This window comes from Aristolochia californica, unplaced genomic scaffold (assembly GCF_029961685.1).
Source record: "Aristolochia californica isolate CCGP_79_NKW_82.1479 unplaced genomic scaffold, dmAriCali1.0.hap1 SCAF_13, whole genome shotgun sequence".
In the NCBI taxonomy this organism is placed as follows: domain Eukaryota; kingdom Viridiplantae; phylum Streptophyta; class Magnoliopsida; order Piperales; family Aristolochiaceae; genus Aristolochia; species Aristolochia californica.
The window spans coordinates 27,234,498-27,252,502 of NW_027181804.1; the positions used below are offsets into that span (position 1 = coordinate 27,234,498).

Consider the following 18,005-nt stretch of genomic DNA (forward strand, 5'->3'; position numbering starts at 1 on the left):
TTTTAAATAATTTACAGTACAAAAAGCTTAGTTCAATTCAATTAGACCAAGTTTAATCAAAGATTTCAAAGTAAGTGCTCATAGATACTTGGATTTTAGCAATTCAACCCCAATCAATTAATGTTTCATACAAATTCTCTTCAAATACCTTTGATAGACAGGATAACATGATTTGAAAGTAAGTATGCAATGTTCCTAGCAATAGTAAAATTAAGTAAACATGGATTTCAAAGTAAAGTTCCAATGATAATTAGCTCCTGGAGGGTTTGTTCTGAAAAAAAAACTTAACGCCAGACTCCACATTTGATTTAAAGTATGCGAGTGCTTTGGAGTGATCATAGGTGCTTTGCCCAAACAGTCCCCATTTGTTTGAGGCGGAAAAAAACTTAAAATAAAGGAGTTTCTCGAATCTTTGAACTCTGCAAGGGATGTTTTGTCATTTTTTCAAAACCCAATTCATAAGCATATAGGTGTTCCAGATGATGAGGAAGAACTAGTGGAAGATGAAGGAAGAAGAGAAGTAGAAGAAGCAGAAGAAGAGACACAAGGAGTAAAAGAGAAGAGTAGAAAAGAGGAAGGAGTTGAGGCAGCTGAAAATAAAAGAACTAACACCATTGGCAGTGATATCTGAAGCAGAAACCTCATGGGTGTGAAAGAAAAGAATGAGAAGGAGCAGCCTACCATCAAGGTAGCAAGATTCTTAAGAGGATTACGACTACTTGCTATATTGTTGATTTTCTTGAGACGTATTTTCTCATTTTGGTTATTGTTTTTGTAATGACTATTCTCAAGATCCATATGCATTGAAATGACTCGTTGGTGCATTTTCTTTGTTTCTTATTTGAGATAGGAGAAAGATTAGTGAGAGGGGTAGAGCATGGAGGAGTTGATTAAAGAGAGAGAGAGAGAAAGAAAGAAATCAAACTTTTAAAGCCACCAAAATGCTCCAGAATTGATCAAGGATGCTTCAAGTGAGGGGGAGTGTAGAGATAAACCCATTCATAGCATTATTCTAATGCATTTTATAGCGAATTGTATTTGATAAACCTTCCAGCTATGTTGTAATTTTACTTATAAATATGTAGACGTATAGAGAAGGTCATTCGCAAAACGATGCAATTGTTTATAGTACGATAACACAAAAGAAGGTTACCAAAATTCCTAAGTAGTGTAGGATCCAAACCTCTAATTTGGTCCCTAATTCAATCTCTACATGTCAACTTAATTTGTACTTGACTTGACGAGCAAACTACAGCCTCCTTGATCTACTAACTTCAGCTTTGGCGTTAGTCTCCACTTAGTGTTTGACGAGAAAATTTGATCTCGTACTATGATAGTGGATCCAAGATGATGACAAAGTAGCGATCAAGACAATCATTTGGTGCTACTCCCAACTGAAAATCCGACAAATGGTCAAAGTAATTCGACTAAAGAAGGGTGTTTTGTAAATTTCAATCCCATCCTATGTGAATTAAGTTAAAGAAGGTCTAAACTATGTATTATATAATATTTTATACTAAGCCTTCATATTAACAACTTATCCACCCATATTACCCTGTTACCTGAACTACTCAAGAAAATGAATGGTGGCATAAGAAAGAACACATTTTACCCCTTTGAAACAAAACAGATAAAGACAAGTTGAAATAGATAGAGAATAACCCTTTTTATCTGCTCCATTTCTTCGCCCTTTACATCCCCTAGGAACCATTTCGTCATATGGACCGTGCATAGTTCAGATTGGGAAGCTCGGTTTCATTATATGAACCATTTCGTTACAGAAATAGGAACAAATTTTAAAGCAAAAGAATATCATTAGAGAGAGAAATAAATTGTCATATTTACATTTCAAGATATTAGATGTTATATATTTCTAGCTCAGTGTGTGGAATTGATTCTACCTGGAACTGGATCAGAAACTTGCTCCAAATTCAATGTAAATCAGGTGACAGCCTCCAGCCTCTTGATATCTATGTTGTTAAACACATTTTATCAGTCACAGCAATCTGTTGTGTGCTTCCAGAACGGATGCTTTTTCCTGCACACATACCCAAGAACATCACCCCTTTATGTCCTCATATTAAATTCAATAAAGAGAAGAAAAAAAAATAGCTTCGGAGGCCCCAATTTCAAGCTCTTGCTTGTTTATGACATTAATAGAAGTGTGTAAATACCAAGAAACAAGAAGACATTACATGAAAGAAATATTAATGGTGATGTTAGCACACCTCAGTATGAGTGCTGCTCTCGGATGGAAACCAGTGCATGAGGGTCCCCAAGTGAATCACAGCAGGTATCAGTTTGAACATGAGAGGACTTGTCACCTAGACAATTCAGAGGAGAGATTTTATTTTTTTTCAACTAATAATATCAAGACAAACAATTCAAATTCCTAATAACACAGAACTTACCAAACTCAGAGCAGTAGTCCCCAAAAGAAGAAGATACATTTTTCCCTGCATTTCCAAACGAATCAGAGAGATCTGATGATGTTAAAATACTTTATGCAGTTACCAGTAAGATGGATAGCATGGGTGTCTACGAGCGTAATGCCAACTATCTTATTAGACTAAAAGAATCTTTATTTTTATTTTTATTATTATAGCATAAAATAATCTTGAGCTCATATGCAGGCCATGTGCGTCCTTGCACTGAGAAATACCCAGTAGACCCTGAGCACCAAAGCTAAGGAAGTGAACTATTTCCCCTAAAGTCAACTCTTACAGAACAAGGCAAAAGCAAAGATCTTTATGCTTTATACCCGTCTAGGCCTATTAAAGATTCTTTACGATTTTCTCTAATAAGTTTATCAAATTCTGAATTAAACTTCCTGTTTTGCATTTCTCAAAAACAAAAATTCTGTTTTGAAATTAATACTATTAGGTGTTAATTTTCTAACTCTTTCTTTATATCAAACCAGTTCACTCATAGGTGAGAATAAGAACAGTTAATGATGTTTTACCAGAATGGAGCTTAAGCCAGATTAAATGGTGAAATCAAAGAACATTTTAGTGCAACTGAAAAGGAAGCTTCCATCTTGATAAAATAATTTGTTATTTGGAGCATCAGAGAGAGAAAGAGAGAAAGAGAGAGAAATCACCTCAATTAGCTTAAGATTTGAGGCCCGACTCAAGAGCACAAAAGCAAACTCCCCAATTTGAGCAAGTGACATACCCACCTATTCAGCACATGAGTCAGCAAAAAGAAACCACAATAAGGAGCTGTTCTTCAGAAATAACGTATAAGCCTGTATCATGAGGGCAAGCACTTACAAGGAATGATGTTCTGGTGCCATATCCAAAGGCCTTGACCACAATAGTCCCTACAGCTGTCTTGACTACTATAACAAGAATGACTGAAGCAAGCAGTATATCAACATGGCTCCACAAGAAATGTACATCTATGAGCATGCCAATGCTAGCAAGGAAGAGTGCTGCAAAAAGGTTTCTAATTGGTTCCACCTGAAGCATACATGAACAGAAGTCATGAAGAGTAACTACGGATATTCAATCATGTCAGTTATAGTATGTCATGGTGCTATAGAATGACTGAAGCAAGCAGTATGTCAACATGGCTCCACAAGCAATTTACATGCATTAGCATGCCAACGCTAGCAAGAAGAGTGTTGAGAAAAGGTTCCAAATTGGTTCAACCTAACTGGCACTCATCATGCTACAACTATAATACCTTCGCTAATGCCATGATTATTGTTGGAAGATGGGCCTTCTTTGGTCATTTGGGCTTGGGCCCATCTTCCAACAATTATGTTTTCTTTTGTAACTCCAACAACAAGTATCCTATGAATACTGATTTCACTAGATCGGTGAGAATGACACATTAATAAAATCACAAAAAGAAAATATGATCTACCATGCCCTGGATGAGTTAGGGGGAGATATTTTAGGTTGTTTAAGTTGATTCCAAGTCCATCCCAAAATGACTAGCCAAAGTTTTGAGGCTTTTTTCCCAATTAAAAACCATAGTGTTTTTCCTAACATAAATCTCTGTGGGACTAATAATCTCTCTCCCATCTAGGTCTACACAAATGGCAGCAAGCCAAAGACATGAATAACACAAATAGGGCAAAAATTAAATAGGTACGATCTAGGCCCAACAGAACATGTTCCCTGCTTAGGTATCAGGTTAAAGATGCATCCAAGTTCGTTCCCAGCCGAAGTTATGAAGTTTTTCCAAACTAATAATTAGATGATTTTTGTGACATTAAGCTATGTGGGATTATTCCAACCAACGTAGGTGAAACAAGTGACTGCATGTACATTTGGTATGCTCAAATATAGAAAGCTCAACAAGTCAAATGTCAGAAGACACCTTCAGATTGTAATTTCAGCTTATTCACTACGGAACACAAGACATGAGTGTGGAAACATTATAATCAGCATCACTGTAAAGAACTCAAAAAGAGAAATAGGAAGGGAAAAGTGAGGAAAATAATGAAAAAAAAAGAGAGAGATCTTAAACTCGACTATTCATTGGTACTTTCAATACTCCTGAGTATTGAAACACTCCCCAGCAGAAATTATATAGATTACTTTTTGTTTTTCGAGAATGGAATTAATATATATACCTGGATTTATAAATAAAGGACTCTTTTTTCGGAAAGCATCTAAATAGAAGACTGAAAACCAACATAACAACACTCTGACTTCTATCATGTAATAAAATGAATGCAAAACTGCTATCTATAAATAGTAAACTTCTTAATCGAACCATAATCCGTAGGGTAGTTACTGGAAAGAACAAATGAGGTATTCGAAGAGGTCTCCAGAAATGAGTCGTTATACAAGTTTGAGGCTAATACTAACATAGAAGACTATGTAGATATTTGATTTGGAAGAATCTCTAGATGATAGGAAGTCTATGCTTTTGTGCGGTATGTTGGTAAGAGAAAGCTTAGTCAAGTGCAAAACTAGAAGCAGTGTATTGTAGCAAGATCGAGTGTTGAGGCTAAATACAGAGTTATAGTTCGTGCTGGTATTTGTCATAAGGTTTGGTGAAACCTCTACTCAAGCAATTGTGGTTGCAAGTGTATAGACATATGGAATTATCTGTACTCCAGCTCTCCACCTAGCATAAAATCAGCTAGTAGATGTGTTTATAAAGACATTGGCACCAAGATGGTTGACAACAACTCGTGGCAAGTTGGGCATGTCTGACCACTATGCATCAACTTGAGGGGGAGTGTTCACAAATGAGAAGAACAAGAACAAATTTAGTTGCTTGACTAATTTATTTAAGTTATGAAATTACCCTCACTCAATATTATACATAAGGGGGGTCCTTTTGTCGTCCGGTCAATAAGGATACATTATAAATGAAGTTTGAGTGGTGTCTCTAACTCAACCACCTCCTTTCCTCTTGAATCTCTTTTCTGTCCTTTCCTGTTTCTCTTCTTTCCTTCAGACCTCTCCTCTCACACTCATTCTCTCACTTACTTCTTGCAAACCACTATACACTCCTTATTCCTTCTTTCCCCAGTTTAAGTCACAGTAAACTTCAGATAGGAAACGCCAAGTAAGAGGAGAGCCCCGGTAAGATAAATAAAAGGCAGCAGAAAAGCATCCAAATATGCAGCATATATTACAAGTTGATTGATCATCCATCTCAATTAGATAAATAGAATGCCAGTAAAGAGTACAGATTCGCTTGAAACAGGAACTTGCACCAAAATGTCCTTGTTGGACCTTCCATAAAATAAATAAATATCAGCAGCATAACTAGAAATTACATAAGAAAGATGAAAGAAAGACCTGTTCTAAAGTGTGTTGGGCAAAGTCAGTCGTGGCAATCATGACGCCGGCAACAAAAGACCCCAGCTCAACACTCAGGCCCAGTTTATCACTGCACTGGAAAAGTATTACCATGTATAACAGATATTTAGATTGTCAATAGAAATTACCCACCGTTCATCCCTTCTGTTGCTTGATAAACCAATAATAGGCAAAAATAAGTAGATCAGCAATGACAAGATTAAACTGAGACAATACAGCATTTATATTGCTTAAAATGTTCAACATATGTGAGATTAATGCCTCATCCAGCCCAACAAGTAATTACTAATATTAGCAACAAAACAAACTCAAGAAAAAGTAGAGAAAAGACACATTATGACAATAGATTACAATGGCAAGTTTCCGCTTACCCACGCCAACATCAGGCAAAAGGCCACAGAAGCTAGCTGATAAAGTTCATTTGTCTGCAACAGGACACAAACGCAAGGTATCAATGACAGAGTTACCCAAGATGACAAAAAACAGAGATCCAACACCTTCATATGGCCCAAAGATACTTCCAGCCCAGCAGACAGTGAAGGTTTCCACAGATAGCATCAAGACAAAAACAGCTGATGCTCACTGAACATGGTTGATTTACATCTCCAAGATATGTATGACAGAGCTGACTTACCTGAGATGATAACTGTATCATTAGCTTCAAAAAGCGCGGAACAAAAGACCATGACAGTAGCGACATTGCCATCAGAAATAAGGACAACACGAGCACCCTGCAGATAGACCATTTCCCTCATAAATTCGAACAAAACAAAAGTGTCATCTCATTTCTTCACAACAAATAAACCAAGACTCTGCAATTCCTTGAAGAATTCCTTGAAGGGAGTTGTGATTCCATATTCTCAACAAAAGAATAACAAAAGAAGAACGAAGGAACAATAAGAGGAGCAAAACAGAATCTGGAGAGCAAGGTCATGTAAGCTGCACGCTTTCTGTATTTTACCTATTAGGTCCAGATCTCATGGCTTAAATATACACACCTGACTCCTCCTCTTAACGCAAGTGTGCTCTAAGCTATGAATATGTGATTTAATGCTCCAGATCAAGGGACAGCATTCAAATATTAGAGTATGTTTTATATAAATGCAGTATGAGTGCAAAATACTGTCATGAAACTGGGTTTACTTGTGCTTCTTTAGTTGCTGTGTTCTTGTCCCCATGTGCCATATTTAATGTCATAGGCATATTGTAGTTACCATTCATTCTTGTTATGTTATAAACAAAGGGCAGGAGATCAAGTTATAACACTAAACAAGTTGTTCTCCTGCTTTCTTTTGATCTCTCTTCTACTCAGCGACCTAATGCCTCTCCAATTTGCAGCACAAACTCTATGGTCGCTGTTTCTTCTTGTTAGAGATAATAATCTGTTATGATCCTGGGGTTAAGTACTTGGCTTTCCGCTACCTAACAGACCGATCTTTTGGGTAATATTGGTTGGTGCTTAACATTTGGTATCAAAGCAGGCACCACGTTGCGGGTTCGAATCCCGGAGGGGGCGACCTAGAGGCCAGATTAAAATTACTGGTAGTCTCAAAAAGTGAGTCAGGCCAGGGCCGCTAGAGTGGGCCACTAATGTTAAGCACCTAGCCAATACTACCCAAAAGACCGGCCTGTTAGGTAGCAAAAAGCCAAGTACTTAACCCCAGGATCATAAAAATACTCCCGCCGTTATGAGCCGACGTCCACAGCAGCTCACTCTAGTGACCCACTCTAGCGGCCCACTCTAGTAAGACTGGCCCGAATCACTTTTTGAGACTACCAGTAATTTTAATCTGGCCTCCAGGTTGCCCCCTCCATAATTCAAACCCGCAACGTGATGCCTGCTCTGATACCAAATGTTAAGCACCTAGCCAATACTACCCAAAAGACCCAAGTACTTAACCCCAGGATCATAACACAATCCCACATGGATGAAGAAAAGTCGAGATTATTAGTTGGGGAAAGACCTCCAAACTTCAGCTAGTCTTTTGAAATAGACTTAAGCAACTTTGTCAAGGTTTTAGAGCAAGATGCCTCCCTTTTGAGCTAGTCTTCACTTTCAAGTCATGAAGCCATTAGATATCAAATAACCTTAGCAACATTTATGAAACCTTTGGAATGTATTGCTGCATGTAAAATCATATGTGAAACACTAAAACCAATATCACTATTTATAAGAATTACAATTAATAAAAATTTCTGTACTTGCTGCTATCATTTTATAAGTTTTCCTTTTCTTTTAAAGTGCATAACTCAAAGCATCAAGAGCATACAAATTTGACCATTTCATTAGTCCTTTATCTCAAATCATATGTAGCCTGCGCATTACCAGAAAAATCAATGAAAACAAAAGATAGAAAAGTAGTCATGCAGTTATTGTTCTGGAAGAGAAACATTTTATAAAACTGAAACATTAGAAGTAACCCAACCCAAAGAGGAATGAATAAAGACTCAAGTAACAAAAAGTTACTAACACAATGTAATCAAAATAAATTCAAATTCATGGTGTTACAAGTGTAAAGGAGAATTTATTTAAAAAAAAAAGTGTAAAGGAGAATAGATAATAATTGGTGTATATGGTCTAGAACAGACCAAATCAGGTTCAACCAGACTTCTGTCCCTCCACCAGATCTGAAAAACTGAAACACTGGATTAATCGAAAAACTGGTTAACCCAGCTGAGTCAGCCAAAGACTGGGTCGGATAGGGAGGTCCAGTCCCTGCCCATCACGAGAATGGAGAGCCGGTCCCTTCCCTTTTTCAGCACCTTAAGGAGAGAGCCCCCTCTCCTCCCCTTTTTTCTTTGCCAATGGAAAAGGATCCCCCACCCTCCCCCCCTCCCCATGCAAGAAGAAAAGTGGTCCCACCCTACCTTGAGAGCAGACAGGAGGGGGAAGGTCAGCTCTCCGCCACCCTCACCTGTGTACTTATCAAGGGAGCCCCCTCCCCTCCCCCTGTCTGTAATTTTTTTCCTCAAATTTTAGTCCTTTTTCATTATCTTGGGATGAGGGTGATAAGAACCTCATCAAGGTCTTATCTTCTCAACTTCCAAAGAAAGAATTAAGGCTCTTCTAGGCAAGGGAGAGATAGAAATAGAAAGAAAAAGAGAGATGGAGAGAGACTAAGTGGGAGAGAAGGGGAGAGAATGAAACGAACTTTAGGAGAGGGAGAAGAGAGCAAGGCAAGAGAGACTTGAATAGGCTTTATTGATTTTTCCTTCAACCAAGACCCCTATTTATACTTTTTCCATTACATGTTTAGGAAAACTCATCAATCAATTAAGCTCCCTAATTACATCAATCAAGGGGAGATTATAAAATCAAAGGAAAGAATCTAGGAAACTTCTAAATCAATTACAATCTTACCTTCTAGAAATGCTTTAACAAAGCAAAGTAGAAATTTTAGGGATCCATCAAAAGAAGGAAGGTAGGACTCTCATTTCTACAATTGACTTTTAACCTTATTTTCACTTTTGCCCTTGAGTATCATTTTCCTCTTTTGCCCTTGAGCTCCTACGCCCCATGCATATGTATGGGTCCACATGTGTGCCACCTTTTTCTATTGTTTCTTCTTCCTTCTTTTCCTCTTCTTCTCTTCTTCTTCATTGGGGGTAATTTTGGGTCTCTATCATTCTACCCTTCTTGAGTATCAACCTTGTTCTCAAGGTTGAAAGTAGAAGAATCATATAAGGAATTCATTTTCACATGTTCAAAGTAGCGCACCCTAGATTTTCTAAAAAAATAAAAAAATCCCACTTTTACCCTTAAGGTGGCACCCCTTAGATTTTGTAAAAATAAATGTCCCCAAATTACAATTTGTACCTGTCCCCTAGCTTGGTATATGTGTGTTTTTACATAAATTTGGGTTTTGTCAATCCACCCTTCTTGGAAGATCAACCTTGCCCTCAAGGTTGAAGTGCTATGAAAGCGTTGTAAGAACTTGTCTTCAATCTCTCACAATGCATATTTCTTGTTAAGCTCATTTTGCTTATGCTCTTGTGGTATGCTGAGTTGGTGCTTGTTGAGCTTGATGCAACCAAGCTTCTTTTAGAGTGACAACATTTTGGTCTTGGACAATAGTAGGTGGTTGTGCTGAATGGGATGGTGGGTGATACATAGGTGGTCCGTGAGGGTGAGGATTTGATTTTTGGTATGGGCGAGGATTGATTGGTTGAGGCGGGTTACGGTCTACATTTGGAAAGTATGAGTTGGGGTTGAATTTGGAAATAGGAAGGTAATGTGTGGTGTGGTTCTTGGAAGGAATAGGGTGGGGATCATCACAGGGGTGGGTGGCTAGAAGAGTAGCTTGGCGGTGCATAGTTTGGTGGTTTGTTTCATGGTTGTAGTGATGGAGGTGGAAAGGATTTGTTTGGGGAGGAGATGGAGAGATTGAGATGGATGGAGAATATGAAGGAGTTGGGTGAGTTGTATGAGGACAGAACATTGGTAATTATGCGTTGGGGTGAGGAAAAAAGTGAGGGTTATTTTTTTGAGATGTAGTGTGGATGATTGGATTTGTAAGTTGGTTTAGAGGTGGGTAGAATTGAGAGTGAAAACGAAAGTAAGTGTTTTGACGTTGAGGATAGGTTTGGGATATTGTGGCATCAAGTTGGGTAGTGGTAGAGTATGTCATTTAATGGGGAAGATGATGGAAGGTAGAAGATTTGTGATGAGGAGAAATATTTGAAAGAGAAGGGGTAGGTAGGATTGGTGTTGGAGGGAAGGATAACTTACCAAAAATAGGTTTTCTTGAAGCTTCCTGATCCATAGCTACCCGAGGAGGGGAAGAAGGTCTTTCATTCCTTTTTTCCGAAAAAGTTTGAAACATGGTGATCAATTGCTGAACTTGATCTTTCAAACTAGATATTTCATCACCCAAGTTTTCTTGGTTGGGCTCTTGGGTAGCAACTACCTCTTGTAATTGGAGCTCCATACTTCTTGTGTTGACCATGCTGATGAGAGAGGCCTCAAGGAATAATCCTACTCTACCACTTTGATAAGAACCTCGTAAAGGTCTTATCTTCTCAACTTCCAAATAAAGAATTAAGGCTCCTCTAAGCAAGAGAGAGAGGGAGACAAGCTTGAGGAGATGGAGACAAAGTAAGACAAGAGAGACTTGAGGAATAGTCTTGATTGATTTTTCCTTCAACCAAGGCCCTATTTATACCTTTTCTGTTACATGTTTAGGGAAACTCCTCAATCAATTAGGCTCCCTAATTACATCGATCAATGGGAGATTATAAAATCAAAGGAGAGAATCCAAGAAACTTCTAAATCAATTACAATCTTATCTTCTAGAAATTTAACAAAGGAAAGTAGAAATTCTAGGGATTCATCAAAAGAAGGAAGGTAGGATTCCCATTTCTACGTTTAACTTTTAACCTTATTCCCACTTTTGCTCTTGAGTATCATTTTCCTCTTTTGCCCTTGACCTCTTACGCCCATGCATGTGCATGGGTGCACACGTGTGCCACCTTTTTCTCTTGTTTCTTCTTCCTTCTTTTCCTCTTCTTCTTCATTAGGGGTAATTTTGGGTCTCTATCATTCCACCCTTCTTGAGTATCAACCTTGTCCTCAAGGTTGAAAGTCGAAAAATCATAGAAAGAATTCATCTTCACGTGTCAAAAGTAGCACACCCTAGATTTTCTGGAAAACAAAATTAAATTGCCACTTTTACTCTTAAGGTGGCACCACTTAGACTTTGTGAAAATAAATGCCCCCCAAATTACAATTTGTAGGCTTGGTACATGCGTGTTTTTACAAAAATTTGGGCTTTATCAGAGGGGCATTTAGTCCATTCCACTTTTCTATATTATGGAAAATAAGGCATGTAAACTAAAAGCAGTTAGATAAGGTCCATTTCTACACGAGGATGTATAGAGGTTCCTAAAAGAAAAGGAATTTTTATCATAATCATACTGTTAATAATTTCTACCATTGTATGTTCCTTAGCTAGAGAAGATATTACAAAAGAACTTACAGCTTTGCCATGGAGATTATTCCATGAAATAGACCACCGTTTCCTCCCAGAACGGGGAGCAAAGCAAATAACAATCCAACAGCACAATCCTGCAATAACCATCAATGATTAGAAATATTATAATAGAAATCCACATCAAGCTCTCCAAAGAGATACACTATCGCTGTTCATCTGATAAAAGAATCAAAATATATAACTAGACAGACCTGCAGAATAAGTGTTCCAATGGTAACTTGAGCATGAATAGCATTAGCACTGCTCTTTTCAACGAAAAATTTCAACACCTAGCATAGAAAAGAATAAAGGATGGCCATAAAATACAAGTACTCTCTTGTTACATTAGGAGACAAGAAGAACCAAATGAAGCTATGAATTGGTAGAGAGGAGACAGATACCACTGCTGTAGATGACATTGATAAGAAGGTTCCTACAAATATCCCCTCTGACAATCTGGCCCCACATAACTGCTTCCAGTAAATAAAATGTATTTCAATGGAGCATTTAACTGGAAATGCCAACTTTAAATGAGAAGTGAGGTTTGAAACTTACTGTGGCTGTTATGCCACACATGAACATAAAAATAACTATTTGAAGAAGCCCTCCAAGAATAGCGACAGTCCCAACAGCTTTTAACTGCATTCGTAAGTTAAATTAAAAATACTGCTCCATCGCAAAGGCTAAAGACCAAAAAAACTTTAGAACCTACAATAGTATACCTTGGGCAAAGAAAATTCAAGACCCAAAGCGAAAAGGAGGAAGACAACACCAAACTGTGCAACAGTCTCAACCTGAAGAAAAAGGAAAACCAACTATTACCACATTAGACAAAGTGGAATAGGCATCTGAAGCTAAACAGCACTAAGATATGACAAAATCATATCTTAGAACAGCAGCACTGCTTTTTCTGATTGTATGAAAAACAATGACTTCAAATAATCCCCTCCTGGTGTAGAGAGTAAGTAAACAAAGAAAAGTAGCAGAAAGACTTCCCATTACCATACTGTCATTGTTATATGATCACTGAAAAGACAAGACAAAAGAAACACAATTAAAGCTCACCTGCACCAATTCAGATAAGAAACCCAAACCTCCTGGTCCTACAATGGACCCAGCAAGGAGATATCCAACAATAATCTGGCAAAAGGAGCTTCAGTCAATAATCACTGGCAAATAACTAAGCCCTGAATAAGTGACTATACAGAAAAACTAACCGGTTGACCCAAACAAGACGAGATGATTCCACCAATAGTAGCAAAGACAATTACAACTACCAAATCTGAAATTAACCTGTCCAGAAACATTTGGATAAAAGATATCAGGCCAATGTACTAAGAAAAGAGAAACTGGCTCTTTATATCTCATTATTAGACATAAATTATAAGATAAGAGTTCCAGGGAAAGTCCACCTCAGCATTGGAAACTAACAGTGCAAGCCATTTAAAAAACACGAAAATCGAAATCACATATCAATTGGAACAAACCTTAAATCTACTTGAAGCACCGGAAAGTTTGATTTTCTATTGGACATAATAAATATATTATCCTGTCACAAGATTTAGGGTACATGTCAGATAACTTTTGGATATAAGCACTAAATAATCACTTGGTAGCATCTGTTGTCTATCACATAGTTAATCCAGGCACCTTTTTGTCTATCAAGGTAGTAGTCTCGTCAGAGTCATCATTTGGCAAGGAGAAAACATCCTGCATCTGGAATGGCTTGGTGCCACTGTGACATAATAACATAAATAGAATGGTTGAGATAAAGAGTGCATCATCAGATATATGCAACCCAATCAAGAAACTTCAAGCTTGAGACATGCAAAATACAGATTCCGTACTTAGTTTCTTGGGTTTCATTTTTCTTAGACTTGTCATGAGTAACCCTAGCTACAGTCTCCAATTCAGCCTGTATACATAATCAGAAGTCAGGAAATGACATAAACAAAAGGTGCAATAAAAGAAACACTCCATGTCAGTTCAATGAGTCTTAGGTACAAGAAGCTCGCAAACCTAAAGGTTCAAAAATGCATGTCTCAGTTTTACTTGCCATTCTCCAGAATATTGGACAAACTTGACACATGCACTTTTGTATGTATAACACACTGTCAAAATATATCTTTACAATGGCACAGAAATACTAAAGAAGAAATTACACCTACCTGTTGATCTGCTAAGCTACTGTTGAAGCTGCTTTTATCAGGCCCTGACATGATTAAAATCAAGTCAACCTAATTGGCATCATGGAAACAATCTAACAAGCAATCACACCAATCCACATGGTTCAAGAAGCAAATGTAATGGTTGAAAGATAGGTCAAACAGATGCCAGAAGAGAAAAAGAGAGAGAATGTTCAGTTTTCTTTCTTTCTACACAACCTAGAACCAAAGGGAATGGCTATCATAGGAGAGTAAATAGTCACTGGAACAGTCGTTGATAGTGCTGTTGCACAACAACCAATTTCTTTTTTTCCTTGAAATATGTTTATTAGAGTTATTTCGTTTGAAACTATATAAAATATCATTGTTTCTTCCATTTTGTTATCAGATTGACCAGCATATCCATCTACCATCTTAATTTTAGCATCCCTGGCAGTACAGAATACTGCTTTATAAGCCCAAACCAAACTGTCGCATAGCATATGAAGGCAAACCTAATCCACACTTTACACAGTACTCGATTAATGTCAAGATCTCTCACTCATATAAATGTATTCATCGATATGACCAGTGTCTGAAACAGAGACCTTCATATGTGCATGCAACTGAACTGAATGATAATTGAGCGGGCTAAACTTTTGGCTGTTTTGAAAAAAAAAAAAAAAAAGCAGTTCAACAAGAAAGATGTATAAGGACAGAACAGCCTGCTGAGATGACCATCATGTCGCATAAACCAGCATATTCCTATCTATTCTCCACAGGCGCAGTGGTACATAAACAACTTGCAATTAGTCCCAACAATACCTGGTTCCTCGCCAAGGGCAAGCTCAGAATGCCATTGCTAAAAATGTTAAGTTCGGTAGAATTTTTGAAAGGATCCAAATTAAAAACCCGAAAAGCTTGAAACCGCTAAAGAAAGCTAATCATAATGAACAGTAACAAAAGGGTGTTAAAAGTGGACTCACTTTCTCATGCTTCGTTAACATGTTTCACCATAATTGGTTGATATTTCAATAGCGGTGGTATTTCAAAAGGAATAATGAACGCCCAAACAGCAATGGTAAAATCCACCAGATAAGCTATTAAATGAATTTCAGAGACAATGTCAATACCTTCCGGCTGATCGCCCTCGGTAAACTCCTTCTGCAAAACACGATCGAACATCTGCGCTATGCTCCCATCGCTGCTGTCCGGCGGTGTGGAGTTCAGTAGATCTCCATAAAACCTCTCTCTTATTTCATCATCGGATCTCGCCAAAACAGAAAATCTAGCATGAACTAGCACCACCGAAACAAGGACAAACACAACCAGGTTCCCTCGAATTGACGTCAGAGTCGCCATCAGAGAAGAAAAAACCTCAGCCCTCGACCTCGTCCAAAGCAGAGTCCCGCTCTATCTATCCAAATCAATGCAAATTAAAACTCGCGAAGCTCTGTTGGAGACCATCGGATTCAGAAGACTCCTTAAAAATGCGGATTCTCGAAATTTTGGAAATCACAAATCGCTCTCAAGTACTGATTCGCGCTCGTTGCATCTCTGAATTCGACTATCTTCAGAATGCGGTTCCCTTTTCATCAATCAAATTGAACATTGGTGTCCGCTCCTCTTGTTTGGCACGCTTTCTGCGACAGGTAAGCCGTTGCCGTCGGTACATCGTGGGTTTGATTGATATTGATAGCAGATCTAATATGTAACTCAAGTGAGGGACCCATCGGACCGTTCTCCGGACTCACCTGATTGGTGGCTGGACTCATCGAGCCGTTCTCAGGATTCGGGGTTTCCGCACACAATTTTGACTCACCTGACTCGGGACGAGTCAGAAATAATTTGGCCAAAACAAAAAAGGCGAATAACTCGTTCACTCCCTAATTTGATTGACTGAGTCAGAAATAATTTGGCCAAAACAAAAAAGGCGAATAACTCGTTCACTCCCTAATTTGATTGACTTGACGAGTTAGAGTTAACTCGGCAAATCAGAAAAATTATGGTTACAAATTTGGGTTTACAATAGAATCTTTTAAGAAAATGGTATGATCTATTTTCAAATGATTAAGACCAAAGTTTAATTTACATTGGTGACTAACGTTTTAATTGAATTGTTACACTTTAATTAAATAATTCAAAATTTTTAATTTTAGATTTTATCTATTTCTTAGCTTGGGTACCCATGCCTGGTCTTTAATGTAATTTTAAAAAAAATAATAATGATAAATAAATATTATAAATCCTGATATTTTTATGATATTTTTTAAGCATGTGGAAAGAAGTATGTGGGGCTTGATAGAACTAGGGGTTCCAAGAAGATATGCAAAGTATTTGGAAAGTTCGATAAATTTGGGTTTGGTATGTCAATATATAGGAGTGGCATTGAAATCAAGCCGAGCTCGAACCTACCTATGTTCGAGCTGAGCTTGTTTAAATATTTTGAACTCAAGTTCGAGCTTAAAATTGTAATTGAACTCGAGTCAAATAATTTTAACCGAGTTCTAGCTCGAGCTCGAGCTAAGTTCGAGCTTCAACCTACATTTAATACTCTGCATAAAATACATGTCAAATAAATTATATATATAATTATGCATACATTTCAAAAAAAAGATAGGGGAGGTTCGGGATTGAATCTCGATAATGGATTAGATCTCACTAATATTATTTTTTTTTACCCCAAATATTGTCTAGCTTATTTTGTAATTTCTAAATCTAGCCATAAATCTACTATGACCTCCTTAGTGCCCTTGGTTGAAATTTTATTTTCTAGGAAATATTTTTCTTAGGATACATATTTCCAAAAAAAACCTTTAAATAAAATCCTATTAGTGAGTTACTAGAAAATTACAATAAATATATTAATTTTTTTTTAGGAAAGTTAAATGAACCTCTTATTGCCTCTTCCAAGGAAATAAATATAAATTAATAATCAATCTAATATATTACTATACTTATCTATAAATTTTTAATCAAATAAAATGTCAAACACAAAATTTCTATGAAATTGCCTCATGCTAAAAGTATTATAGCATCAACTGTCAAATACTTATTTAAAAAATTTTTATACGGTTTTCTAGCCGATCTTGGCAGAAAAAACCTTACCTAGAAAATTATATGATTTTTAATAAGAATTTCCAATTAGAAAAATATTTAAAAAAAATGAGGCACTAATAGTCCCTGAAAAAGTATTTCTACCAAAAATGTTTTTTCAACATTTATTGAAAAAACCACTAATGTGGCTTCATTTTTAATAATTTTTTTGTTATCAATACTACAAATTATTTTGTATGTCATGAAATTTATCTTTGTGATGGGTCAATTAAATTGAAAGGGTATTTTGGCTAGTCTTATTTACTTGACAATCCATATTAATAATTGAGTCTCAATCTTTTAGCCCTTACAAAGACTTAAAATACACTTTAAGTTATGAGCAAGAAAAACTTTCAAATTGAGAACAAGATTTAAGTACATGGCTCAATTATACAAGAAAATATTAAAAAAATATTTCTCATGTATAAAAATATATTTTTATAAAATAATTTATATTTATTTTCCTCATTTTCACTTTAATTATATTTTAATTCATTAAAAATTTTAAATATATATTTTAATTTTTTTCTTCGCTCTTCTCCTCTTCTTTCTATCTGTTTCCTTTTCCTTTTGTCCTTCAACTCTTATTTATTTTTCTTTTCCTTTTTCCCTCTCCTCCATTTTTTTCATTTTCCCTTTTTTTCCTTACTCTCCTTTTTTCCTTTTTTCCTTCCCTTATTTTTTCTTTATGTTTTGTATAAAATAGTTTATATTTATTTTCATCATTTTTTACTTTAATTATAATTTTAATTAATTTTAATTTTTAAATATATATTATAATATTTTTATTTTTTTCCTTCACTCTTCTCCTCTTCCTACTATTTGCTCCCTTTTCCTTTTGTCTTTCAACTCTTATTTATTTTTCTTTTCCTTTTTCCCTCTCCTCTTTTTTTTCATTTTCCTTTTTCCTTATTCTCCCATTTTTTCCTTTCTTTCTTCCCTCATTTTTTATTTATATTTTTATAAAATAGTTTATATTTATTTCCTCATTTTCACTTTAATTATAA

At 36.5% G+C, this 18,005-nt stretch overlaps 1 protein-coding gene across 1 annotated transcript; it reads right to left on the minus strand.

The window, feature by feature from the left end:
* Positions 1-1,647: 1,647 nt before the first annotated feature.
* On the minus strand, positions 1,648-15,562 carry LOC137947811 (K(+) efflux antiporter 5). Its single transcript, XM_068793598.1, has 20 exons — positions 15,036-15,562; positions 13,927-13,970; positions 13,606-13,673; positions 13,409-13,493; positions 13,246-13,307; positions 12,976-13,051; positions 12,824-12,898; positions 12,481-12,552; positions 12,314-12,397; positions 12,160-12,228; positions 11,971-12,048; positions 11,765-11,853; positions 6,424-6,520; positions 6,161-6,214; positions 5,769-5,864; positions 3,273-3,461; positions 3,101-3,178; positions 2,412-2,456; positions 2,229-2,324; positions 1,648-2,038 (listed from the first exon to the last, which is right to left on the minus strand). Exons 1-20 carry the CDS (start codon positions 15,262-15,264, stop codon positions 1,997-1,999), a joined length of 1,728 nt encoding a protein of 575 aa, XP_068649699.1. The 5' UTR covers positions 15,265-15,562; the 3' UTR covers positions 1,648-1,996.
* Positions 15,563-18,005: the final 2,443 nt, after the last annotated feature.

Coding starts and splice junctions, on each gene's coding strand:
- LOC137947811 (XM_068793598.1), bottom strand. CDS start 15,264: ATGGCGACTCTGACGTCAATTCGAGGGAACCTGGTTGTGTTTGTCCTT. Junction 12,049..12,159: donor CAATGTCATCTACAGCAGTG/GTATCTGTCTCC, acceptor TTTCTATGCTAG/GTGTTGAAATTTTTCGTTGA. Junction 6,215..6,423: donor TGATACAGTTATCATCTCAG/GTAAGTCAGCTC, acceptor GTCCTGTTGCAG/ACAAATGAACTTTATCAGCT.